This window comes from Sarcophilus harrisii, chromosome 4, assembly GCF_902635505.1.
Source record: "Sarcophilus harrisii chromosome 4, mSarHar1.11, whole genome shotgun sequence".
Lineage (NCBI taxonomy): Eukaryota > Metazoa > Chordata > Mammalia > Dasyuromorphia > Dasyuridae > Sarcophilus > Sarcophilus harrisii.
The window spans coordinates 70,487,689-70,514,207 of record NC_045429.1 but is presented as its reverse complement, the minus strand read 5'-3'; the positions used below and the strand labels follow the sequence as shown (position 1 = coordinate 70,514,207).

Genomic DNA, 26,519 nt, shown 5'->3' with positions numbered 1-26,519 from the left:
CTGATAAACAGGATCAGCTAAAGAAGACTCCAGGGAAGGATCTTGCTGATGGGAAGGTAATATTTCACCTGAAAAACGTCAGATGTTATTGTGAAGCCTACTGACTCAGCCTGTCTTGCTACAGCATCGGGTGAATGGTGGTTGCATTTTACCTGGGGATCCATAGTCAGGCGTGGCATTGATGATGCCCTCCCAGATACTGCATGCTCCTGGGTGTCCGAAGGGAGGTAGCTGCCATGCTTAGAGGATTGCACGATTTTTAACTCACTAACCTCTGGCTCCTGGAAATAAACACACAGCCAACCTTGTGGGACTTGGTTCAATCCTATTGCATCTCCTCTTTCAGCTGAAGATCCTGCCTTTACCAGACCAGGAATGGCTTCAAAGGAAGGAATCAATTCATTTAAGAATTGTGTGTGTGTGTGTGTGTGTGTGTGTGTGTGTGTGTGTATGTGTGTGTGCACTCACATACACTTCTGCATGGAAGCACAAACAGGTTCAGTGGAATAAATAATTTCTGGGTTTATCTTTCATTAAAGTCCCATTCAAAAGCCTCATTAGGCCAAAGAGGTAGTCATGGCTCCTCAGATACTCTTTTGGTAGAGTGTACACAATAGGTGGGCATATTCTACCAAAATGGGAAGACAAAAGTCTAGTATGGTGCCACGTCATGTTTTCTGTTCAAAGACCAACTTAGCTATATAGAAGCTTATCAACAGAAGGTTGACCATTGGGTGAAAAATAATTAGGCTAGAATCATCTCAGCAAGTCAAATATCAGCATTCTTTCAGTGTATAATTGTATCCATTATTTTGCAAAATAATTTATTTTTGACAAGTACTTTTAAATTTTAATTTAGATTAAACTTTAATTCAAGTTAATGCTTTAATAATACTTTTAGATACTTGCAAAATGTGGTGAAAGTTAATAATTTGGCTGTGGGATATTTGGCTTTTTAAAGATTTAAATCTGAAGAATTCTTTTATTGTTCAAAAATTGGCAGGATTCCACTAATTCTTAAATTCAATCAAAGATTCAAATTATCTGATTATCATGTTTCAACCTTGGCAAGAACAAATAGAAAAATTTTGTATCTTCTACATGTCACTATTAAAGAGTGACACATGAGTACCTCAAGAATGTATGCTTGTATCAACTTAAAAAAAGGGACATCAGAGGACAATGTATATTGTTAGGAATTTATTTCTACAAAATGTGTAATTTCCCATTAGGAAGTGACATCCTATAAATCAGTGATGTATGTGGACAAGATGTGCTAATTTGGATGGGCTCTCTTCTATATAGAATTGAAATCACCAGGAAGAGGATAGATTCAAAGAATCATTGACAGCCTCTGCTTTATTTGAGGCAGTCTACTCTGTGGCCAGTTGGATGTGTGGTTTCAATTATTAGTGAAGGATACTTTCAGTGAAGGTGAAACATGTGTTCAGAATAGGAATTTAGAGAGAAGTTGTTAGACACTCTTAAACAGCACGTACATCCGACTCCAAATATACAATTATTTTACACCAGACTTCTATAGGAGCAAAGGTGGTGCAAAGACACATGCATATGCACACATGTCATACATAAAACACACACATGAATATTGGGGCCATGTGTCAGAAGGTGGACATAAGTTGGAGGGGGATAGGCTGTGAGGTAATGGGCAGTGATAATCAGATCACACATTGGTGTTTGCGTGGCACAGGCTGACATCTGAATTTGGATCACAGACATCAGCACTAACAATGAAATGGACACAAATCCAAAGGATCCTGGCACCATGGCTCATCCCAGTGGAGCCAGACAGCTGAAATGAGGTTGTGAAATAAGGGAAGTCATCCTGTGAAAGAAAGGATACATTGCTGAATTATCTTTAACAGATATATCACCAATAGAAGCAGGTGAATGGGAAAGTTGTGGAATTTAATTAAAACAAAAAATATTCCCTGGGCCTCGGTTCAAAGTTCTTAAAAAGGTAGGATAGGTAGAAATTATGAAGGCTAATATTTCCTCCCCCATCTTTAGTACACTTGGGAGATGTCTGGTATTTCTGAGAGAGCTGACCAGTCACTAAGAGTGACTGACATAGTTAACTATGTTCTCCCACACACAACCATGAATATTTCATGACTTCTTTTAGCTGTCATAGGAAAAGAGCTGCTCCATCATCCTGAGTCTTTAGGGATGAGATGAGATTGCTTCCATCTCTAAGGTGTACAATTATATTAAATATATATTCCACACATATGCCTGAAATCAGGCACAAATGCCTCCCCCGCCCACTACAGATACAACCAGTTTGTGTCATCCATCTAGACCATTGTTAGGCTAAACTCAGAAAGACAGCAGAGCCAGAGACTGAGGGTGGCGGGAGGGAAGGAAACAGTTCAGTTATAATTATCCTAAGCTGAGAATGAGTTGGAATTCACCTGGGAAGGTTATTTATATAGAATTTTGCACAGAGAGTAGTTCTTAATGTTATAGCCCAAGATATCCTGTTGTTTATCCCTGAAGGGTCTTTTGATCACCTGGGCTGAGGATGCTTACTGGAATTGATAATATTGTGAATAAGAAGCTTCCCCTTCCTTACCTCTGATCTGATTCCCCTAAAACTGAATAGTCCTAGACTAATTCCATACTATTCTTTGGGAATAATATTCTTGTTTACAAAAATTTGTTTGGGTTCAAATTCCTCCAGGAATTAATTCTCACTTGAGTCTGACCCAAATAATCAAGAGACTTCAATCCCTGCAGAAGGCAGTTTCAATGTACTTTACATTGTAGATAAAATCACTGATTTCAAATTAAACATTACTGATATTGAGCAAAGAAATGTTTTACTAATAGAGGGATGACATAAGATATTCTGAAGTTTCAAGTAGCACCTGACTATTGTTAGCTATATCTTGATGCCACTTGCTTTATGATGATTTGCCTCAAGACCTCCATAATACAAGAGGTTTTATTTTTCTTAATTTTATTTCCATCCCTTATGTCTAGTGGCACAAATCAAAACAGCTTGAATTGTACCATTTTGTGCCAGAGAAAGGGGTTCTAGGCTTTTAAGACCTGGTGAGATGAGCATTTGGTCAGACAATAGGCCAAAAATCCAGCTGGGATAAGATGGGGGTGGTCATAAGGGTAATGGGGAAATCTCAGCTGGATACCCCAAATGGTGCTTCCAAAAATCATAGTCCTGAAAACAAAATCTGAAAATGAGAGTAGGGACCAGGAAACCATGAGTATTTTCAAGGTAGTATAACTCATTCATTCACCAGAGACTGTTGCTCCTGGAACTCCTCATGGTTTGGGTCCATACAAGCCAACTGGAATATTTCTTGGGGAGAAAGTGGACTCATAGATGGGTACCCACTCCGACTGCTCCTGAAAAAAAAATCCAGATTCAGAAGAAGAATAATACAAATCTTTGTGCTGAAACTACTAACAGTACCTGCCCTTGTTATGACTTCCTTCAAAGTAAAGGTTGCCCTTGGGAATGGTGGACATCTTGGTGTCTTGTAGAATTCTAGGAGGGATGATGGGAAATACCTCAAAAAGGAGAAAAGTCTTTTTTTCAACCTACGTTTGGCACCAAGCAGTCTTCTTCTGGCAGCTAACATATCTGTGACAAATGACATCATTTATAACACACAGCCATATGGGAGGCCAGTGGTAGATTGCAAACCAATTTCTATTCAGTATTCACACTCAGCAGAAGAACTTCACTGTTTAAACATTGAACATTTTGTTTAAATATTAAGCAGTCATGGTCTTTATTATTATTTTTCAGTTTCAGGAATGATATACTTGTATTATGTCAGCATTCTTGATATGACATAACATATAGACTTCTTTTGCTCACAGAATAGGTAGAAGCTCAGAGCTGGGCTTATTGAGGTGAGGCACTTGACTGAGATTTTTTAGAAAGCAAAAGGAATGGGAATAAGGCATGAGAACTGAGTTAAAGGATATTTTTGGCAGATATTGAATCAAGTAAGAACAAGAGAAAAAAAGTCCAGGTCCTGTAATATTGTGATTGTTTCTAGGCCCATTCCTTGAAGTCTTAAGCACTGGTTGATCAATAGGAATAAACAATTCTGGGCTAGTTAACAAAGAGATCTATCCAACTTTTCACAAGCATCCGTCTGCCATTGGCAACCATTTCCACTATTTACTATTGAGGCCACTATTTCAACCCATTCAGAAAATTTAAGCCAAATTCTATATCATGTAAAAAGGTGGAACTATCTGTCTATCAGGAATAATGACTAGACATTAGACATCACAACTCCCCATACATCTCATTATGCATCTGAGAGCTTTAACTGATTTTTTTTTGGTGCTTGTGATCTCCCAAACAGTATTTGAAAAAAGTCCTAATAGATCATAAGATCTATTATTGGACTCACAGGAAGAGAATGGATCATATGAGATCCAATGACCTAAATCTGTCTCCAAAGCGGGTCATGCATAACTAACAAAATGAATCAAATTAACTAATTAGGTACAATCTTATTTTTAAAGTCAAAAATCACTTTAAGATTAGAGACCCAAGGTTACAAGGGACTCAAAAGTCATCTAGTCTAACTTGTTCATTTCACAGATGAACAAAATAATAGCTAGATATTTGGTATATCATTTAATGAAATGTCACTCATCTTTTCCCCAACATTTCCTAGGAAGAGTTTCAAACAGAAGCAAATAGAAGAAGGAGGTATCAGGGCTACTTCTGCCCTCTGTAGGAATATTTTGTCACTGAAAAATTCCCATTTGATGGGAGAACCCTTGGATGTGGTATACTGTAATGAAACCTCATCTCTCTGAATAATTGGGACATAGAAATGAGCCAAATTCTCAAAATCTTGATAGTTCAGAAAAACATTTCTGACTTGCTTTTAAATACATAAAGTATGAAATATTTAAAAATACTTTTCTGTAAAGTACATCTGGATATGTGTAAGCTAATATAGAAAATTGTCACCTCTGCTCTCGGGTATGGAAAGCAGATAAGTTCATGAGAATGAGACCAAAGATGGTCCTTCTGGGTAAGTTAATTCTCATAGAAAAGGAGATAGTAAGCAGAAGTCCAGACAGGGGGTACTTAGTAAATGCTATTGCAAGCCAAATGCAAGTATCCCATGAGTTCTTGGGGACAGATGATACCTTCATTGCTTTAATCACATGACTCTCTCTGTGCTTAGGTGAGATAAACTGTTACTTGTTAAATGTGAGCAGTTATTCTCAGTGTATTGTTCAGCACTAGTCTGGTCTCCAATATGAAGTGATTATGTGATTAGTCCTGAGTCTTTTTCTCTCTTTTCTTTTAAAGGTGAGCAATCTTAGGAGGCATCAAAAGCAAAAACAAAAACAACTGAGTGTTCAAAACAATGGTGTTCTGCCCGTTTGGTTGCTATGACAATGGCACTGACATTGCCCAAAGCTGTGTTTTTTGACTGGCCTTTCTTGGATTGGCCCTGGTCTATGAAATGTTGGCTTCCAAACCTTTTTACAATAATATGAACAAACAATGTTCAAACCCATTTTCCCCCCTCTTCATTCTCTCCCCTGCATCTGGCTCTGCTTTACTTGGGTTCCTTTTTGGATCCCAGTTTTCACAATGGTAGCAATGGCCTTCTGACAGTATCAAGGACAAAACAATCTTCCATAAAGACATACTATACTAGTATATGGGCACTGTACTAGTATTTGGGTTGCAATTGTAGTTCCAATAAAAATGGGACCATATTTAACCAAAACCTACAAAAAATAGCCTTCCATAACATGGAATAGAGATAGCATAGAGATAACAAATAATTGGCTAACAATGAGGAGCCATTTTTTTTTAAAGAAATGAAGAAAAGCACTTTAAAATTAATAATGTTCCAAGTTAAAGTAGAAACAGTTTAACAACTGGAACCATGAAGTAACAATGAGAAAATTCATAGACTCATAGGATCTTAGATTAAAACTGAAAGGGACCTAGAGTCCAGCCCTTTTATTTTATAGTCTTGTGACTTCTCCAAAACCACAAATGTAAAATCAAAGGCAGCATTTGAACTCAGGTACTTTCCTTTAAGAAATATGATTAAATACTATGATACTTTGAAATTCATTAATTAGGATCATTTTAAAGCTTCACTTGTTACTTTGTGAAAGACACCTTATTGCAGGGGGTAGAGTATTGAACCCAGAGTCACAGGATCTGAATAAGAAGCTAAATTTTACCTTTTATAACTGTGTGGCCTTAAGCCAATAATTTAACCTCCCATGGCCTCAGCATCCTCAGCTGTAAAATGAGTAGGCTAGGATTATAACTCTTAAATGCTTTTCTAGATTTGGACATTTAATCTTATGATGAGGTATTTGTTTGAACTACAATCTTTTTAAAGCTATTATCTACAAAATGGTTACTATGTGCCAGGCATTGGTCTAAGTGCTTTACAATTGTTATTTCAGTTGATCCTCACAACTTGGGATGTAGATGCAGATGAGGAAACCAAAGTATAGTTTAACAGACTTGCCCAGAATCATACAGTAAATCTCTCAGGATAAATTTTACCTCAGATCTTTTAGACTCAAGATCCAGTGCTCTATTCACTGAACCATCTAATTGAGCCATACATTTTTATAACAATTAAGAGATGTTTAGGAATCTCTGGTCTGTAATCACTCACTTTTAGACTTTTAAATAACAGACAAAAGTGAGACTGATATAGGACAAGGGATTTGTCCAAGGTTGCACATATAACTTGTGATAGAACTGGACAAAGGACAGCTAGATTGTTACCATAGTGAACAGAGAACTAGGCCTGGAGTCTGGAAGACTCATCATCCTGAATTCAAATACAGTCTTAAACATTTCATACTTGTGAACCCTGGACAAGTCACTTAATCCTGTTTGCTCCAGTTTCCTCATCTGCAAAATGAGCTGGAGAAGGAAATGGCAACTCCAGTATCTTTGCCAAGAAAACTCCAAATGGGGTCATGAAGAATCAGACATGACTGAAACAATCCAACAACAACAAAGAACACAGGTATCATGACTTCTAGGACCAATGCTCCCTTACCTTGCTGCTTCACTGAATATTTTTTATATTATAATTAAAACCAAAGCATAGAATCTTAAGCTAAAAGTACTATTACAGAATGATAGTCAGGGCTCCAATTGACCAATTAGGGTGCCAATTCTCTCTCTCTCCACATCTAGGGAAATTGGCAACGGTATTTAAACTACTTGGTAATTTTCCCTATCACAATGATAATCATTTTGAAATCTTGAAGTTTTCTTTCTAAGTCTATAGAAAAAGAATTCATTTCTCTTTGATTCAATATGACTTATATGGTATCTTTAGTAGAATAGATTCAGGGAACTTCACAATGGAATGAGTGGGGGGGAAATCAAATATATGAGCTACTCTACTTACAGGCCTGAAAGAGTGTCCTGCTGGAGATAAGGCAGGGCTTTGGCATTAGAAAGGATCTCCTGAGGCAAAGATGAGGGTTCCATTCGCTGGAACATGGGAGCATTTTTCTATGCAGAAAAACAAAAAGAATAAGAAAGAAACTTCTTAAATGCTCTTTCCCCATCTAGGGTATTTGGTAAATGTCCTAGAACATAATAAAAAGAGTTAGTTTCTTCCTCTCCTACATCTTTTTCTCACCCATTCAATCACTCATTCACTAACCTAATAAAGAACTATTATGGTCAGGGAAGTGGGATTCATTGTTACTGGTTCCATAGTACCCAACTTTAGAACATTCCCCCTGCATCCTATTTCCTTTGACTTTGCCTCCAAGTCTTCAGATTCTACTCATTTCCAAGGTTTTATGCCTTTGTATTTCAGTTATTTATTCACTTTCACGGCCAGCTCCATGTACCAGACAATATTCATTGTGGATTTACTTTGTGTACACATAGAAAAGGTCAAGTGACTCTTTTTAGCCCTTCTGTGCTTGTCCACAGCCTATACAGATGCTTACATTTGACTCACCTGTTCTTCCAGCTGCTGTCTCTGCTTCTTTATTTTGCTTTGCTTATAATAGTCCATGATCATCATGGCTGCATATATTTTCCCAACTGTCAAGTCTGAGGCTAGAAGCAAAAAGGTGACTTGGATGTTAACAGTGAGAAGACGAGACACAGTAGTAGGAAAATTTCACAATTTCTGCAGAGTTCTACCTCATTATAAAGATGCTAATGCTAATGTCATCATATTTATTTAATTTCTTTGAAATATTTGCTGCTGGAGTTACAACTCCAGAGTCAGACCTCTGATAACCAAGCCTTGGAGAAGTTAAGCCACTCAGCTTTGGAAGTCCCATCCTAGAGCCACGCTGTCTTGTCTTGCCCTTCTTTAAGAAAGATGCTATCAACTTATTGGACTAAGAGATTGAAAAATCTTTATTACCTATTAACTGAGAAGATTATCTTCTCAATATCTTTGTCATCCCAACGTCCACTCTATCTATCCAATCTCCAGTTCCAAGCAGACTTTACCCTGGCCATTCTTTTTAGCTCTCTTGCTCTGGGAATAGTAATTAAGCCAATTTGCCATTGCTTCTGGAAAGGACAGTCCTGTGGAACTAATATCCATTTCTGTGACTCTTCTGACCAAAACACTATTCCTTAGTTACCACTCCCTCACTTGTGTGTTCTTCCTCATTAGAATGTAAGTTCCTGAAGCATAGGGACTGAAATATTAAATGTGATTCATTAATTTCTACATCAAAATAGCAAGATATTTTTGTTAGTTATAATTGTTGAAATAATACCATATTGATTCTAATATAGGTTTTGCTCTCTCCCCCCAAATCTGCTTTGTATAAATATGGGGTATACTCTATAATTGGTATTATTTTTCAGTTTATGTCTATGTATTATTTTTCTTTCAAAATGTTTTCCTATTGGGAATGTGTCCAATATTTATATCATATGATAAAAAGCTTTTACAGTTAGGGAATTTCCTTCTATAATTTCATTTCTATCCATAGTGCCCTTCCTTAACTTGCTGGATAGAGCATGGGAAATCTTTATTGCCTATTAACTGAAAAGATCTTTTTCTCAATATCTTTGTCATCTCGACTATGTATTGAATTTTCCCCCTAAGAGTGTTTTGCTTTAATGATGGAAACACAATGAAAAGGGTACCCCAGGAGCAGATCCCACACCTTTTGGCATGGGTACAAGCAGATCCAGCATCTTCTGGGACAGGTGAGGCCAGATAGCCAGGGTCTCCTTTTGCAGCTCAGAATCCAGCTGCTGCCTATCTGCACCACCTACAATAAAACAAATGAATTATAAGAAATCAAAATATGAAGTAAGAATGAAGGCTAATTAATAGCTAACCTGATTGCTCTCGATGCATTGACAAGGGATGTTGAGTTAGCATCCAGAAAATTGGAGAAACTCCCCATGAAGGATATAGGGGGGACAGAGACAAGAATGGTACAGGATGAGAATGATACATGGATAGGTTGAACCTCATAGATCCATTGAAGTATCTGAACAAAATAAAATAGAATTGTAAGCCCATGGAGTAATAAGGGTCCCAAAGTGAGTAGACACGGGTAAGAGATGAATCAACATGGCACTTTATACCACAAGAATAATTCTTGATATTGAGTGGGCCAGGTCTTACTGCTAACATAACAGAACACATTTTTGATCTCATTTCCAATGACTCAGGAATATCCTACTTTATAATGCAGAAGTCAAAAGATCTGGATTTTCTATTCTTTCCTTAACTGTTCAATCAACTAGAGGAGAAAAATGAATCAAAAGAAGTGAAGGATATAGCCTCCAAAATATTATAAAGTCTTCCCTTTTAACCTATAAATCTTTATGTTTCATTATGGAAATACCCATCCTTCCATTTAACTCAAACATTATTGTTACCCCATGTTATTTGTGTCCTTTTTGAAAAATTGATTATCTGGCAAAACCAGGAAGGCTAAGGTTTCAGACTATGATGAAAACTACCAGCTTTTAAAATCTTTAATAGTTAAAATAGGGTGCAGTTATTTAGTGTCACCTACATCATGCCTTCATTTGGCTCTTAAGGTAAACTCATTCAAACTTGATATTCAACAGAGAACAACAAATTTTATATATCTGTTTTCAAAGATTATTTACTCTCATCTCAGGTGTTTTAGTGGCCTTAGAAAGGTAAATGATGATAAGGAATCTAGAATAGGAAGAAAATTGATGTTGGAAATGATCTTGTCCAACTGTTTCATTTTAAAGAAAAAGAAACTGAGGTCCATAGAGATAAGATGACATGTCCAAAGCTACCCAGGCAGTTAAATAGCAAAGCCAGGTTCTAATCCTAGTTTATTATATGTTACCTTCACAAACATGTTTTCTAATATACTCTATTGTCTCCTTGTCTATAATCTAAAATGAGACTATCCCTATTCTCCATCCTCCTTGGTCCTACACACCTTAGTTCAGGAATTCATTTCTATTTGCCTTAAGAACTTCCTAAGTAGTTTACCTGCCTCCAAGCATTATTTCCCTCCAATTAACTCTATATATCTCTATCAAATAAATATGTCTACATACTTAATGATAAGGTCTTGCAGTCTTGGCAAAGGATTAGAAGTCAGAAGACTTGCCTCAGCTCTAAAACTAATTCAATAACTTTCCATGGAAGAATGATTTACATGTGTTTGTGCTTCAGTTTTTCCATCTATAAAATGGAGATAACAATACCTGCTACCAGGTAGCATTTCCAATGTTTTCTGAATCCTTTGGTTCAAAATTACTAAATAAAACATTGATGTTATTAGAATCCCAGAATGTTAGAAGCAGAAGGGATAGTAGTCCATTTAGTCTAATATCACCAGTTTGTGGATAAAGAAAACTGAGGTCCATTAAAAGTGAAATGACTTGCCTAAACTGACACAGCTGGTTAGCTAAAGAGCTCCCATTAGATGATTCCCAGCCCAGTACTACCTGTTGTTGTTATGGTGATAATATCCTGATGGAAAATATCCTTATCTCCTGCTGAGTACTATCTGGCATCAATAATACTGAAATTCTTCACTTCATTTTCATGCTTTACCTTTTGCAATCTTGATGTCCAGAGCTGTTCGAATTAGAGCCATCAGTGTAGAAGTGAAATGGACGGTCATGTCCTCAGCTACTGGCATGTTCATCAGAACCAATCTCTGTGTGAAAGAGAGAGGAAAAAGACAGCAGGCGAAAAAAAATAGCGAAAGATCCATTGGTGAGGTGAGAGGAAGAGTGCAGAGAAGGTCAAATGGCATAGACGAAAAAGAAGGGCAAGGATTGCCCACCCCATGCACACCAAGCCTCTCTCTTCCCTTCCCTTACCTGCTCGTGTCCTGAGGACTTTCTCCCCCTTCTCACTCTTCAGCAGGGAATGAAGCCACATCCCAAGGGAAGTACCCTGGCAAGGGGATTCCCTAGTCTTTCTGTAAGAATCCCTCAAAGTCCCAAGAATATCTGTTAGGGATGGGAATTCATTTCTGATGAGAGCAGCTGGGAGAATTTGGGATGGGAGGGATGGGAGACAGGAGCCAGCTCTGTGAGTTGACTTCATTTCCTATTTTAAGGTACCCCAACTTCCCACTTTCCCCCACAAATACCTCTGACCTCTTTGGGGAGCAGGAAAGGGTGGGAGGGAGACTTTGTTTTGTTCATCTGTCTGGAATGATAAATCCTGGCACCTCCTTTTTGAGTCTTTGAGATGAAATTTGCCAGCACATGATAATACATGCAGAAGTCCAACTTATTCAAAGGATAGGGTAGAGTCATATGGAAGAGTAGGGAGGGGAAGATGGAAGAAAGAGTGTATTCAGGATCTAGGGGGAAGGATATTAAGGAAGAAGGGAGAGAGAGAGAGAGAGAGAGAGAAAGAAAGAAAGAAAGAGGAGCAAGAGTGAGACGACCTTGTTCCCTTTGTCCAAAGGAAGGGATCAAACTGAAATGGCCAAATCCACTTTCCAGAGAGTATTTTGATTTTCATATCCTTCTAGTTTTTCACCAGTCCCCATACCCTCTTCTGCTTCACTTCTCATTCCCTAAGACTTAGAACTTCGTGCTTGAGCACTCCACTTCTGAAACTCTAGGACAGCATACTCCGAATAAAGAGGTTACCATCTCTCAACATATATAATTAGCCATAGGTTGGGGGTTGTATGAGCAGGTGGCTCAATGGCTCCCTGGAAGCAAAATAGAACTTACAAAAATGAAATCTATATCCTTAATTTTGATTTGGTTATTCCCAGCACTGGGGAATTTAGTTATTAAGACAAGGAATGGGACTGTTGGCAGAATCACTAGTAAGACAGGGTAATTAGGTGTGTGTCTGCAACAGCTCAATAGAATTTCCAACCTAGAATAATTCCATTAAGCCTAGTGTCTTGCAGCACAGGTCCTATTTCTAGTTTTAACTTCAAAATTCTTAGCCTCTCCTTATGATTTCAGCACACATTTGGCATTCCTAGCAAGGAGAACATAATCTTGGTGAACTTCCAAGTTAATAGAAAGGCTGGAATCTTTTTAGCACTATGGGGCAAGATTAATGTCATGTATTAAGTATTGAGTAGAAAGAACATTCGAATTGAAGTCAGAATATCTGTTTAAGACTTGGCTAGGGTTAGAAAGGCCTTTAGAGTTTATCTAGCTCTTATTTAAAGATGAGGAAACTGAGGCCTATGGAGATTTGTCACACAAGCAGAATGTAAAAGGACTGGGATTCAAAGCCAGATTCTCTGACTTCAAATTTAGCACTTTGTACTGCATTGTGTGACTAGAGACCAATCATGTAATCTCTTTCATCATTAGCTTCTTCAACTCTGATGCTTTGAGAAAAGCACACATACTCCTGCAAATGTCTTATTTTTTAAAGGTAAGCTAACGTGAAGTGGTAAAAGCTCAGTCTCAAGGACCTATGGCCTCCTGACACTGTTAGTTTCAACGTCCATTATTTATCTTAGAAACTCATTAGGAAGTTCATGTTTTTAAGACATTATCTCATCTGTCTGGGAAGATATTTTGGGAGGATAGTTACCATTCACCTTACAAGCTAGCCCTTTTGAACTCTAGAAATCTAAAGCCTTTTCCCATCATTTCTTACTTTAGACATTTCCAAGAAATTTGATAACTTGAATTCTTGATGCCATAAGGAAACAAAAGATACTTTCTTAATGTGAAGAAGGAAGTAATAATTCCTTCTCACTCCTCAGCAAAGGAGAGTAAAATATCTCCCTGATTTGTATCAAGGAGTTTCTTCATTGCTTCCTATTTTAATCTAAGGTATCTCTCTTGCTTTCAGTTCTAAGATCCTACTCTAGACTCTCTCTCTGACTCTCTCTGTCTCTCTCTCTCTGTGTCACTCTCTCTGTCTCTCTGTCTTACTCTCTCTGTCTCTCTCTCTGGTCTCTCTCTGTCTCTGTCTCTCTCTCTCTCTCTTTCTGTGTGTGTGTGTGTGTGTGTGTGTGTGTGTGTGTGTATGTGTGTATGCGTGTTTGGGTCTCTTCCTCTGTGTCTCTCTGTGTCTTTGTGTCTCTTTCTCCGTGTCTCTCTTTCTCGTCTTCTTTCCTACTCTCCTTGTGTCCCTCTCTTTCTCTTATTGTCCTACAGGTCTTCAGTGCTCTGCTTGCTTGAAATATGAATATGCCATTTTGCCAGGATTGCCTTCTTAGTAACCCTCTAAAAGGAAATTTCACACACAGGTACACACATATACATGAAGAACTGTGAATAATAGCTTCATACCCTTGGTGTAGTGACTGGAGAAATCATTCCTCCATGAGCCTTTCTATATCTTCAGTCTTCTCTCATCTTCCTTTCCTTTTGTTCCCATCTCCACCTTTCCATCCCAAGGTCCTCCCCATTTTCAGGCCTCCCCACCACTGGGTCCCATTTCCTGCTCGTCTCTAGCCCAGAAGGAAGGAAGAGTTGATCTACCTTATACGCCACTTTGGAGGGACATCTCTTGCCGAGGCCTAGCGGTGGTGACATGAGAGTCAGCATTTCATACATCTCAGTGTAATGGATGCGGCCACTGCTCATGGAGGTGTGGGAAAATGAGATGGAAGATTGGAAGGGGTTGAGGGAAAGAGAAGGAAGTGGGGAGACAGATGCAGAGAAAGACAAGAGGAAAAAAGGCATTCCCAGAGAGCAACAAACAAACAAAATAATAATACAGGAAACAAGAGAAGAAAAAGACAAAATAAAAAAATGGACAAACAGGAAAAGAACAGGAAACCTGTTAATCAAGGCAAATCATACACGTGAGTCCATCCTGGTGTGGATTTATATCACGCCCCACACAGACCCGGGAACGTTATTGTGAGCCTTCTGTTCCCCTTTCCCCCATCTCATCAGGAATCAGCTTCACTCCTCATCATCCTGATCAGCTCCCTCAAAAAGAACATAGGTTTTTTGGTTTGTTTGTTGTTTCATTTCCCAGGGCTGCATGAGAGTGGTATAAACCGGATAGACGGTGCTCAAGCCATGGGTGATGCAGAAGGTAGAAGCCAGGATTCCTCTGGGAATCACTGGCCCCATAAGATCAGAGGCCTCTATGGTTTCCACCAGTCTGGATACCAATTATGCCTTTGTCCCTTTATCCCATAGCCAGAACATCGTGTATCCCCCCCTCTATGGTGTCTATGCAAAAGAAGATAGCATCTTGCATAGAAGGTGGTGGGCTGTGGTTGCTTGTCAAAGGAGTTGGCCCAGTTGCTTCCACCTGGCTCTGTGTATGGAGTGCTTTTCCCCAGCATGCACCAGTGCAATGGCATGCTGGAGATGGAAGAAACAAAACCAGGGGGAGGAAGAGCATTTCACATGCCATGCTTCCCTCCCCAGCTCTCCCCAACATGCGATCGCAGGTTCCACCAGGTTGGAGTTTAAAGAGTCTCAGCAGAGGCAGCTGTTTGGCCTTCTGAGTGTGGGAATCACTGCGTGCCCATCCCATGACATCTCCTCCCCATCACCCAAGCCGTTGTCTTTCTGGCTCCTTCCTCCTGCGTCCTTCTTCTGGCTGTCTCTAAAATGGTGGGGCTAGACCTCAAGGAGCCCCACACCTGCCTTCCCGCGGCACTCTGAAGACCTTTCCATACCGGCAGGCTGAAGCAGTTGGGTTATTGGGAACTGGTCAGTGTAAAGCAGGGTTGCAAAGAGAAGGCCTCATACCCCAGCAAGGCTCTCATTTTGGACTCCCAAGTAGACCTGACAGACTTCAGGCCCACATTCCCAGATCCCACAGGCATTTCAAAACGTATTATGTCAGGATCTTCAGACAAGGAATCTCTTAAAGAACCATTCAGCAGAACCTTTTGCTAGAACAACAACATCCACTGTTAACTTCTGAGAGAAATTGACATTCCAATGACCATTGTCACCACCATTTCTGCTTTGCTGAACTCTGGGGTCTGTGTCCTTTCCCTACCATCTACTTTCATTGTCCCTCACTGATAAGCATAATGGTCTACTTTATAAGCTTAATCACAGGAAGGCAGCTCTAGAAAGACCATAGTATCTGAAATAAGAAGACTTTTGTCCATTTCTCCTCTGGTGGTCTATTCAGGCCTAAAAGGTTAGGTGCTCACTTATTTAGGGGCTGCTAGGTAGAGCGGAAAAAAGTCATCTGCAATATGCTTTAACTTCTGATAGGATGCCAATCTGATGAGCATATAAGATTTGTCTGTGCCCAGTTTAGAAAATTCAAATATCCTGTACTGGGATGTTGTGAGTTCTATAATCTATGAGGGAGGAGTCCTGGCCATATCTATAGTACTACACTACATGGAGGAGTGTTTGCATGTAGGAGAAAGAGGGAGAGAGAGAGAGAGAGAGAGAGAGAGAGAGAGAGAGAGAGAGAGAGAGAGAGAGAGAGAGAGAGAGAGAAGAGAGAAGAGAGAAAAGAGAAGAGAGAAGAGAGAGGGGGGAAGGGTCTGGGAAGATGGTGGGAGTAGGTTGGTAAATTTCAAGTTCTTCTGATTTCCCCCACAAATAGAACAAATTTGTTCCTCAGGGCAAACATAGAAGACTTTGGGGTAAAACAGGGCTCCTCCAGATATAACCCAAGAAGATCTGAAGAAAGAAGGGGGACCCAGGATTAACATGTATGAAGTGGGCTAGCTCCTTAGAAACATCAAATGGGGAGCTTGGAGTTAGCTGGAGCTTCAGGAGGAACCACAGAAACTTTCACCTCCTGGACTGTTAGTGGACTGTAGGTCTGAGTCTAAGCAGACTGAGAAAATTTTGGCTGATTGGGGATGTCAGGCCCATCTGTACTGTTGAGATGTAGTCATGGGCAAAAAGGAACCAGTACTAGCAAGGCAGAGACAGCGGGGCAGGGATGCTGCTGGCTATGGGTACTTTATGGAGCATAGAGCTCTTGCTTTGAGGCTCCAGATCAGAGGGGAAAGCTGAAGTAAAACCAGAGACACCATTCTTTTCCACCCCAGGATTAGAGGTGCTACCACTAATACCTCTTATTTAAAAAAAAAGAACTAGAAAAGAAGAAAAAATCCCACCACAGAAACGTACTATGAGACTGTGGAAAGCTGGGTTTCATCTAGAGAGGAGGACACTGAAGTAAAAAAAAAAAAAAAAAGCTTCTATTCCAAAGAGCAATGTGAAATGGCTCCTTGCCCAGAAAGAATTTCTAGAATTCAAAAAAGAATTTAAAAGTCAAATGAGAGGCATTGAGTAAAAAAAATTTTTTTTAATTCCAAGAAAAACAAGACTATGAAAAAAAAAGTTAACCAACTAGAAAAAAAGATATAGAATTTCAAAGATGAAAATAACTCTTTGAAAATTAGAATTGGGTAAGGGGAAGCCAGTGAAGCTATAAGAGACCAAGAAATAACAAAACAGGTTATAAAGAAAGAGAAAATAGAACAAAATGTGAAGCATTTTATAAGAAAAAAAATGACAGATTTAGAGAACATATCAAGAAGAGAAAATGTAAGAATAACTGGACTTTGAAAATTGTGACCAGAAAAGAATCTTGACACAATAATACAAGAAATAATCCAAGAAAATTGTCCTAGAGTGATAGAACATTAGAGGAAAGTAGGAATAGGAAAAATCACCAATCACTACCTCAACAAGATCCTTTGTGGACAACACATAAGAAAATTATTGCCAAATTTTGAAACCTCCAGATCCAAGAAAAAAATTTTCAAGAAATAAGAAAAAAACAATTTAAATTTGATAAAGCTACAATTAGAATTGTACAGGATTTAACAGCAGCCACAAAAAAGAATTCAGGTCCTGGAATCATATCTACCAACAATCAAAAGAACTAGACCTGTGGCCAAAAGTATCATATCCAGCAAAATTATAATGTTGTACAAGAAAAAAATGGACATTCAATGTACTTGCAAGTTTTCAGGACTTTCTATCAACCAAACCCAAACTTAACGGAAAATTTAACATATAACAACAGGCAATATCAAAGATCAATTTCAAGGAACTCAACATAGATAAGTTGATTATTCTTTTTTTACATGAGAAATTTATAGCATATGTTTAAGATAGACATCAACAATATGACAGTTCAAAAGAAAGACTGAGGCAGAGTTAAGGTAAAATAGTAATTATGTCATATAGTTATGTCAATAATTATGTGATACAGTACTATGTCATATGTGAAGTGCAGAGGAAGAATAGACACAGAGGCATTGGGGGGAAGGAGGGCTAGTAGTTCTGAAAACCTACTCACATCAGGAATGGGTTAAATATGTAACACTAATACTACATACTACATATGTAACATACTACATATGTAACATACTACATATGTAACTACATATGTAATACTACATATGTAACACTATAATTTTAAAAGGGTAGGGATGAGTAGATAGGGAAGCAAAGGATAAGGGAAGAAGACAAGAGAGAGATCCATGGGTGGGAGGAGGTTAAGTAAGAGAGAGAGACAGAGAGAGAGACAGAGAGACAGAGACAGAGAAACAGGGAGAGGGACAGAGAAAGACAGAGAGATGGAGAGACAGAGAGACAGAGACATACAGAGAGACAGAGACAGACAGATTGATGGAGATAAAGAGACACAGAGAGAAGAGTAGCTTAATATGTTTTTGGTATTTATCTTTGACTATTCTCCCCAAATATTATCCCTGCGCCCTTCTTTCAAATGTAACAGCTGCTGGTTCTGGGAGGGTTTGGACCTCTTTAAACTCAAAGGAAAGCAACATGAGGGTTTGTTTGTGTGGCGCAGTGGTGGTGGAGCAGAGGAGGAAAAGGAAGGGTTAAATGTTGTGTCCCATCACCGGGTCATGGCTGGGGACTGGGAGGCAAACCTTGCACGCCACCCTGTAGGGGCAGTTCTCTCCCAGGCCCAGAGGAGGCGAGATCACCCGTACTAATTTGTACATATCCTTATACAGGATCCTGCCGCTGTAAAGGAAGCACAGGTGGGTTAATAGGACACTCAGAGAATGGAGGTGAGGAAATGATAGCTTTTTCATTAAGGAGGTGTGTGATCAGTGCCCATTCCAGAAGATACCCCAAAGGTCATTCTCTCCTTTCCTTGAATTCCAGAAGTTCCATACCCTATAGGACTGATTCTCATCACCATCAAAACACAAGTAGTACCACTTGCTTGCCAAACTAGAGACACCTCAATTTCCTAGGCAGATCAAAGCTCATCTAGAATCCACAGGAGTCATCCTATTCACCAAGGATATCTAGGACCCTGCAAAGAACCACACCTGGACAGATACATAAACTCAACTCTGATCTGTTGTCAGATCTCAAGAACTCAAGTTAATTAACAAATACCTTTGACAGCTGCCAAGAACAGATGTCAAGCTGATATAAAAATGGGCTGCTCTTCTGTTTGTTTTTTTTTCAGACATTGTTTTATATTCAGTAACTCAGATATGCTTGTCAAGGGCTGGGTGCAGGCAGCAGGGAATAGGTATCTTTCTATAGGCCTATGGGAAACAAATTTCCCAATAGGCTAATTATGGCATGAACACAATTGGCATGAAATATCTTGCAGACAGTCTTTGTTTTCTGTGTGAAAGATTTTTTTTCCTGTGTTTCCGACTGAAGAAGCTCCTTTCCAAATAAATCCAAGAAGCACCCTTATTTTATACTTCCAAAGCTACCTCTATAGGAATGATTTTCAAATATCCTTAAATTTTATTGCTTTTCAGATGACTAACAAGAGCACTCAAGAGTTCCAATAGGAGCCTGATCTCTCTTGGCTTCCAACTCACCCAAGCCTACTAGTTCCATGGGGAAAGAAAAGAATCATATACAAATTAGGCTTTTTTTTTAAGTGATTATAATCTTGTTATAATCCATGCCAGCAAATAGCTGCTGGTCATAGACTTTCCAGTCTAGGTGAATTCCAATTTATATCCAAAATTTCCACTGTAAGTTATGAACCTAATTAACACAATAAAACTACTGGTACATGGTGGGAAGAGTACCAAATCTGGAATCATCAATCCAGCCCTTCTATTTACTAGTTGTATGGTCTTGGGCAAATCCCTTCATTTTCCACTGCTTTAATCTCTTTATCTGCAAAATGGAGGGAACAATCATATGTTTTGAAATTTTTTTCAAATTGAACCAAAGAGGTAGGTTATATTAAGTATTATTATTCCCATTTTACAGACGAGGAATCTGAGGCTGAAGTGATTTGCCCAATTGTCACACAATTAAGTGCCAGAGCATGGAGTGAATTCAGGTCTTCTTACTCCATACCAATATCACACTGTCTCTACTACCGTCCTACCTCAAGGGGGTAATTGCAAGGATTAAATAAGAATGCAGAGCTCTCTATAGTTCACCTGTTGTTATGTCTCAAGTTCTCCATATTCTCCACAGGGCTCTCTTGTCCCTTTCCCTCATCTTATGATCATAAGAGAACCTTGTCCAAAGGTTCTTCCTTTCAACTTCTTTTAAGGTTGATTCCTCCTGTCTTTTTAGGTTGCTGTTTTAGAGGTTACCTCCTTAGTAGGTTCTCCATCTATGAAGTAACTTTGGACTTATGTTTCAAAGATGACATGGAAATTGTCTTCATTGTAGCCAATTCCAGTTGGATCACTCCTCTACCATCTCTTCAGAATGAAGAAGTTATGATGATAGTAAGTATGTTTGGGGTCATATCCAGGAGTTTAGGTTAGAAATTGAGAGGTTTCTTTCTTCCTGCTCTTTCCAAGAACACCTCCTGATTCATCTTCACTTGTTTCTATGCTGCCTTCTCTTCCTAGCAGTTGGAAGTGAGGAATTAAGAGTATCCTGACCACATGTGGTATTTGAATCCAAAGATAATAGTAATTTTAAAAAACCAGAGGGTGAGATCTCTAAGCCAGGAAGACATCTGAGACAAATGCAGACTCTTCTGAACATGAAGAATAGAAACTGATAGCACTGAGGTTCTGCAGCTTCTTTCTAGGATGACAAGCGACATCTCTTCCTCTTCACCCTTTGAGCTTCTCTCCCTTCTTCTCTCTTTCTTTTTATACAACCATAGTGGATTTGCCACAAAACAACTAGGGAAAGACAGTGTAAACCAGATATGTTCCAGATTTAATGAATGCCTGATATCTTCAAGGTCACTTATTATCATGGAACAGCCCCAAATAGAGAGATTTCTTCATTATGATAGCTATGATATTATAGAATCTGTAGCCCAGGTAATTAATAATTAGGTTCTAAGGAGGAAAAATTCTGCTGAGTTGAAATAAACTCCAAGGAGAGTCCTAGGTGGAAGCAACGTGGCCCTTTCCTATGATCTATAGCAATGCTTTGTAGCACTCCTTGTATCAAAGAACAGGGGTCAGGATAAAGATTAGGGAAGTAGCATCAAATACAAATAAATGTAGGCTTAAAAGCCTAGGAGAACACAATTATCATTGCTAACACTAAGGATAGAAGCACTATCCTTAGATGCAACCACCATTGCATCCCATTCTGTGCCTTGAGCCATAGTTGGCAATAAAAGGGTTAGAGGAAGTTATCCCTATGAAGATCCTGCCAGGAGACAAAACAAAAAGCAGTTAGCTTTTGTCCCTGGGAAGGAGGGAACTCCTTCAATTCAATTTTTATCAATTAGCATTTATGGGAATAAAAGGAAGATGAATTTGGTTATCCTCTATATAATTCATGAAGTATCTCAAAGCCAAATAAATTCTTTGGAAAGTTGTGGGGCAGGTGACAACTTCCTACAGCCACTGGTCATAAGTAGAAAGTAGTAGTAAGTAAGTATTAAGTTCCCCTAGAAAACTCCTATAAATCTCATATGTTATTAGGAATAGGTCAACTAATGACTCATTGGAGGAGAGGAGGGAGGGAGAGCATAGTGAAAGCCATTCTAATTACTTACTAGAAGGTAAGAGTAATAAAGACCTGTCACAGAGGGAAAGAAGAGGCAAAAGAGAATTTTTTGATATTGGCCTGATTAAGCTTCCAAGGGAACTGTTCACCTTCAGAAGGTCCAAAATAAATGTCTTCTCTCCTCCTGTGACAGGAACACATATAGGAAGACTCCAATTACATTCTCTTTCCTGAGTATGATGATACTCCTGGTATGATGAATCAGTGGGCTCCAACCTGGGCCCCACTGGAAGCCAGGGAGGTAATGGGGAAGCATACGTACCATGCAGCTCGATCATACTCTGCCCAGACTCGGACAAATTCATCTAAGTGATGAGGTCCAAGGATAGATGAGTCCCGGGTCAAGTACTCAAAATTGTCCATGATAACAGCCACAAACAGGTTAAGCATCTGGAGGAAATGAGAAGTGAAAGGAAGCACAAAAAAGAATTGAAAGACAAAAGGTCAATTGGATGTGTGATGCCATCATTTCCTACTGATATTGGGGCATTCTAATAGTGTCTTCATTATTTGTACCATGACAATAATTATATGAGCATTATTATTTCACATTTCAATGACACTTGGTTATTGCAAAATGTTCTACAATCATGTCTATTGAATTAATTGCCAATGCAGTGAATGAAAGAACAGTAGCAGCTGTGGCTGCACGAAGGAGGGGAATGGAAGAGAGTCCCTCAGTTTAGACAGGTCCTTTCAGTCTATCCCAACCTTACTGGATCTAGTTCTCATTGAGCAATAGAGAAAAAAAGCAACTTGCTAAACATTTAGAATACAAATAAAAAAAGCAAAACAGTCCCTGCTCTCGAGGACCATACATTCTAATGGGGGAAAATATGTACAGGAGGATACAACTGCAGGAAAAACAGTAAGTCCCACAGATCTTTAGATATATGGCAATGAATATAATAGCATGTCCTCTTCATTGATGATACTAACTATATTTATATAGCATTTTAAAGTTTATAAAGCACTTATGTTATCTCATACCTTTATAACATTCCTATGTCGATGCTATTATTTCTTACATTTTACAGATGAGGAAACTGAGGCTAAAAGATTAAATGATTTGCCATAAGGTCACCGTTAGTTAACATCTGAGGCAGAATTTGAATTTGGGTTTTCCTGACTTCAAATGAAACCCTATTGTACTTGTATTATGTATAGGTTAGGCCATTTCCAAAAATAATATCTTGTCTGTTCCTTAATTTTATCAATATTTTACACTTGATACACTTCATAGTGTCAAGGATTTTGGATATGAGAACTTTCTCAACTCCAGTGTCTACAAAGTCAACTCCAGTGACTATTGAGAAGGCAGGAGCTACAGATCCCAAGGAAGCAGTTGTTCAGGCAAGTTTCCATAGGAATGGCTTTTTAGGATGAAGACTCTGGAAGCTGTACTAGAAGCCAATCAGCTAGTCTGTGAAGCGTTGCTATTTCTGGGGTTCATGGGTATAGGATCCTGTGCTGCTTTTACTTGGGTATCAGGGTAGAGAATGGTCAAAGTGGTGGCACTAGTTTGGCTAACCTGGCACATGGTATCTCCTAGCTCTTTCTTTGAGCACCTTGTTTCTTTACATTTGCTTGCTGAGATGCTACTTAAGATCAGTTAAATTTTTTTTCTCATTCACAGATATTTTTCATGCTCACTCTATTCCTGAAGCTAATAAGATAGAATAATAATAGCCCTATGTGCAACCAATTATAAAAATACTAGTACTACTAACTCATATAACAGGTTGCTTTAACATTTACAAATAAATAGATTTCTTTACAACAAGTTTATCAAGTAGGTACTTCTTAGGTACTATCCTCATTTTTTGAAAATTTTTTCAGTATTCTAATTTCAATTATTTTGTATTCTTGAATTCAACAAGCACCAGCAAACATGCACTATTAGTCCTACTTTATAGAAAAGGAAATTCGCGCCCACCTCTTAAATTTACGAAGTGTTGGAGCATTGCTCTGAATATATATATATATATATATATATATATATATATATATATATATATATAAAACATTGTGTTACATCATTAATAAAAATGGATGTAGTATATTTTCACCGAAAAAACTCAAAGTATTTTCATATTCTTCCTATTTAATTTTCACCATATTATTTCAGCAAAGTAGAAGGAGGAGACATTCTGTCCTTCCATTGCAGATCTACGGAAGGGGCCAAATGACTTCCCCAATCTGACAATTTTAAAAATTCCAGGGCTAGAATACACATTTCCTCAGTTTCAGCTTAGTGTTCTTTCTATACTTTGTTTCCTCAAGGTACACACACTATATGCAAGAAGAAAAGTGAGAAATTCTAGTCCTTGTGAATTGTTACTTTCTTTGAAAGACATAGAAACAATATGGAACATTATTGATAATGCAACAAATAACACTCTGAAGTTTATGATACATAGTTACCCTAGGGAAGTTACCTTCTTCCAAGAGAATAGTTTTTTTTTTTCCAAGCCATCAGGTTTCTGCAAAACTAGTGCATCAGCTTTGTAGTTTATCTGATCTGATTTGTGAAATGGTCATCATTATCAGATTGACCATATTTTGATCTACAGTGATATGATTTAGAATTAGAAGGAATCTCAAAGATTTTCTATTCAACCCTCTTACTTTGCAATTCAGAAGCTAATACAGAATTTTTTTGGTATTCCTACTTATCAATTGTTTATGTAATAGTCTAGGATTGAAAATTCTGAACTGTGCTTATTGGAATAGTCTATCATTCAAAAATAATCAAATAAAAATATCAATTAAAAAGTATTTTAATTTGTGGTACCATTTCCTTTTTTTTAAATTTACATATCAGTCACTTACATTCACCATTACCAAGTGTAATGTAGTATGTAACTAGATGTTACAAGCCATAGGACAATCATGTCTATATCTAAACCATTCTACTCTTGTTTCAAGACGACACCATCTTGAATTTATAGAGAACAATTTTTCAGAGAATTCAATAGTCTTCATAAGAGAGAAAAGCATGTGGTTCTGAGACTCATTTACCATTTGGGAAACCCAAGGGAAGGATAAGAATATTGGGAGTAACAACAGGATAAAAAGAATGAGAGATGCTCACCAAAAAAGAGCAGAAAAAGATGAAAGAAACAAAGTAAAAGTAGGCCAGATCAGTGCCACATCGTTCATTCTCATTCTGCCCTGAGGGTGCAGTGGTATCAGGTTCACAGCCTTTCTCTCCCAGACAAGATAACATAATTTCCTGCCATGCCTCACCTGTGGCACTCCTGGAATCAAAAGACATATTTGTTAGCATCAGCCAATGCATCTCATGCCATTCTTTCTCTTCTTCACTACCTCTTTCCCCCACTCCTCAGATAGGGATCATCATGTTTCATATTCCTCTAATGATTTTCATTAAGAGAAACTCAGGATTGATGAAACTTACCTGGATTACTTACAGTGATTCTATTATTTTCTTTTCTGCCTCACACTCTCTGCTTCTGTCTTTCTTTGGGTTAGAGTGGCTATTTGATGTGGCCTTCACTGACTGATCATAGGACTTTGAAAGAAGCCTCCCTCCTTCTACAGCAAATGGACCTCTGGCTAGCAACATGGCTATGCATTATGAAATTCAATAGATCTGGATTTTTGAGTTTGATTTTTTTCACTTTCCCTTCTCTCCTTAAGACATAATCAACACATCTTCACCTCAAAATTTCAGATAAGTCTACTGAATAATATGATTATACACATCTCTGGATTTTCCAAAACAGTGCCAATTTCAAGAGCACAGGCATATTCAACAAATTTTACAAGAGGGTTTCTTTTTTTAGACCACATATCACAGTTTGTTTCAGAAAATATAGTTACTATACCACTAAGCTTAAGGGACTTCCTTGGCTGTTTACTAAAGCAATTGCTTCCCTTCCTCCCCATTTCTACTATACTTAAAGTATAGTAGATAGATAGCCTTTCTCCTCTTGAAATATTACCTCCGCACAAAGAGCCAGACCAACAAAGAGAACCAGGATTTAGGGGAAAATCAGAAGGGAAAAAAGAAAACAAAGGAAAGGTGGAAGCATCAAACAGACTTGAATCCATCTGGTTCCATCACAGATGCCATTGATTAATATGTGAATGGAGCTGGTACCTGAAGAGCAGCATGAGGGACCCAAAAAAACTTCGGAAGTTGTTGTGTCGGTTAATGTGACTCTCTTCATCTAATTTTATATTTCCAAAAACCTGAGGAATCCAAGATAGGGATAAGGAACAGGAAATAAGAAGAATCATTATCATGTGTGACATACTTAGCAATCATATATCAGATCAGCCAGGATACTACCACATGAAGAAAATGTGTGGGGAAGCAGCAATCCTTTTCCTTTTAAATTCAGTGCTGGTGGAAGCTCTCATGTGTTTCTCTAGAACACATAAACTTAGTGGACTCATGCTTTATATTTTACATGAAATGTTGGTCTATAATTTTTTGGAAATTTGATTGGTGAGGTATATCTAATATTTTTTCTAAATTATTTTGTTTTTGTAATGAGTTAAATCTTTGGGAGCTGGGAAATTCTTAAATTAGAGCCCTCAAGAAAAGATCTCTCTCTCCATATATATAATATATTTATGCATATATGTATATCTATGTAATCATACACATATATAGTATATCACTTGCATATTGCTATATGCAAAAATTTGCATGTGTGTATATACATATACACACATACATAAACTAACATATACAATGTGTCTGCATGATCAGACTATCTACCCATAAAAGAAAGTCCCTTAAGCAAAAGCAACTATGTTTGAATCCTTACTCTTTCACTAACTAGCTGGCAGATATTGTGCAAGTCACTTAACTAAGTCTCAGTTTTCTTATCAGCAACATATATCTTTCTACTCTAAATTCTCTGACTCCAAGCACCAGAACTAAAAGATGGAGAAAATCTAGTTAATTCTAGCAGAAAAGGAAAAAAATCCCTACAATTTCTCTATACTTCACATCCTGTAGACATAATTAATAATAAAATTGATCATTATCTATTTTTATGTCCTATTATGCCCTTTTAAAAATTAAATTAGTTGGTTTTTTTTCAGGCTTTTTGAATTGCTGACATTTAGTAATTCTTAATGTCAATGAAGAGTTTCAAAATTTTCTCACTGATAATTC

General features: G+C 38.1%; 1 protein-coding gene across 8 annotated transcripts in view; it reads right to left on the bottom strand.

Moving 5' to 3' along the window:
• Positions 1-26,519, bottom strand: part of CACNA1E (calcium voltage-gated channel subunit alpha1 E) — a 597,321-nt gene that overhangs the window by 5,967 nt on the left and 564,835 nt on the right. For 3 of the 8 annotated variants that reach the window (XM_003767485.4, XM_031936989.1, XM_031936991.1), the window contains 10 exons: positions 25,491-25,582; positions 24,459-24,624; positions 21,627-21,754; positions 13,943-14,039; positions 11,070-11,175; positions 9,175-9,282; positions 7,998-8,098; positions 7,431-7,537; positions 3,282-3,390; positions 153-281 (listed from right to left, as the gene is read on the bottom strand). In XM_003767485.4, the coding sequence (XP_003767533.2) occupies positions 153-281; positions 3,282-3,390; positions 7,431-7,537; positions 7,998-8,098; positions 9,175-9,282; positions 11,070-11,175; positions 13,943-14,039; positions 21,627-21,754; positions 24,459-24,624; positions 25,491-25,582 (1,143 nt within the window). Of the gene's footprint in view, positions 1-152; positions 282-3,281; positions 3,391-7,430; positions 7,538-7,997; positions 8,099-9,174; positions 9,283-11,069; positions 11,176-13,942; positions 14,040-18,312; positions 18,410-21,626; positions 21,755-24,458; positions 24,625-25,490; positions 25,583-26,519 lie in introns of all 8 variants that reach the window. The other 5 variants (XM_031936988.1, XM_031936990.1, XM_003767484.4 and 2 more) reach the window with 3 other exon arrangements.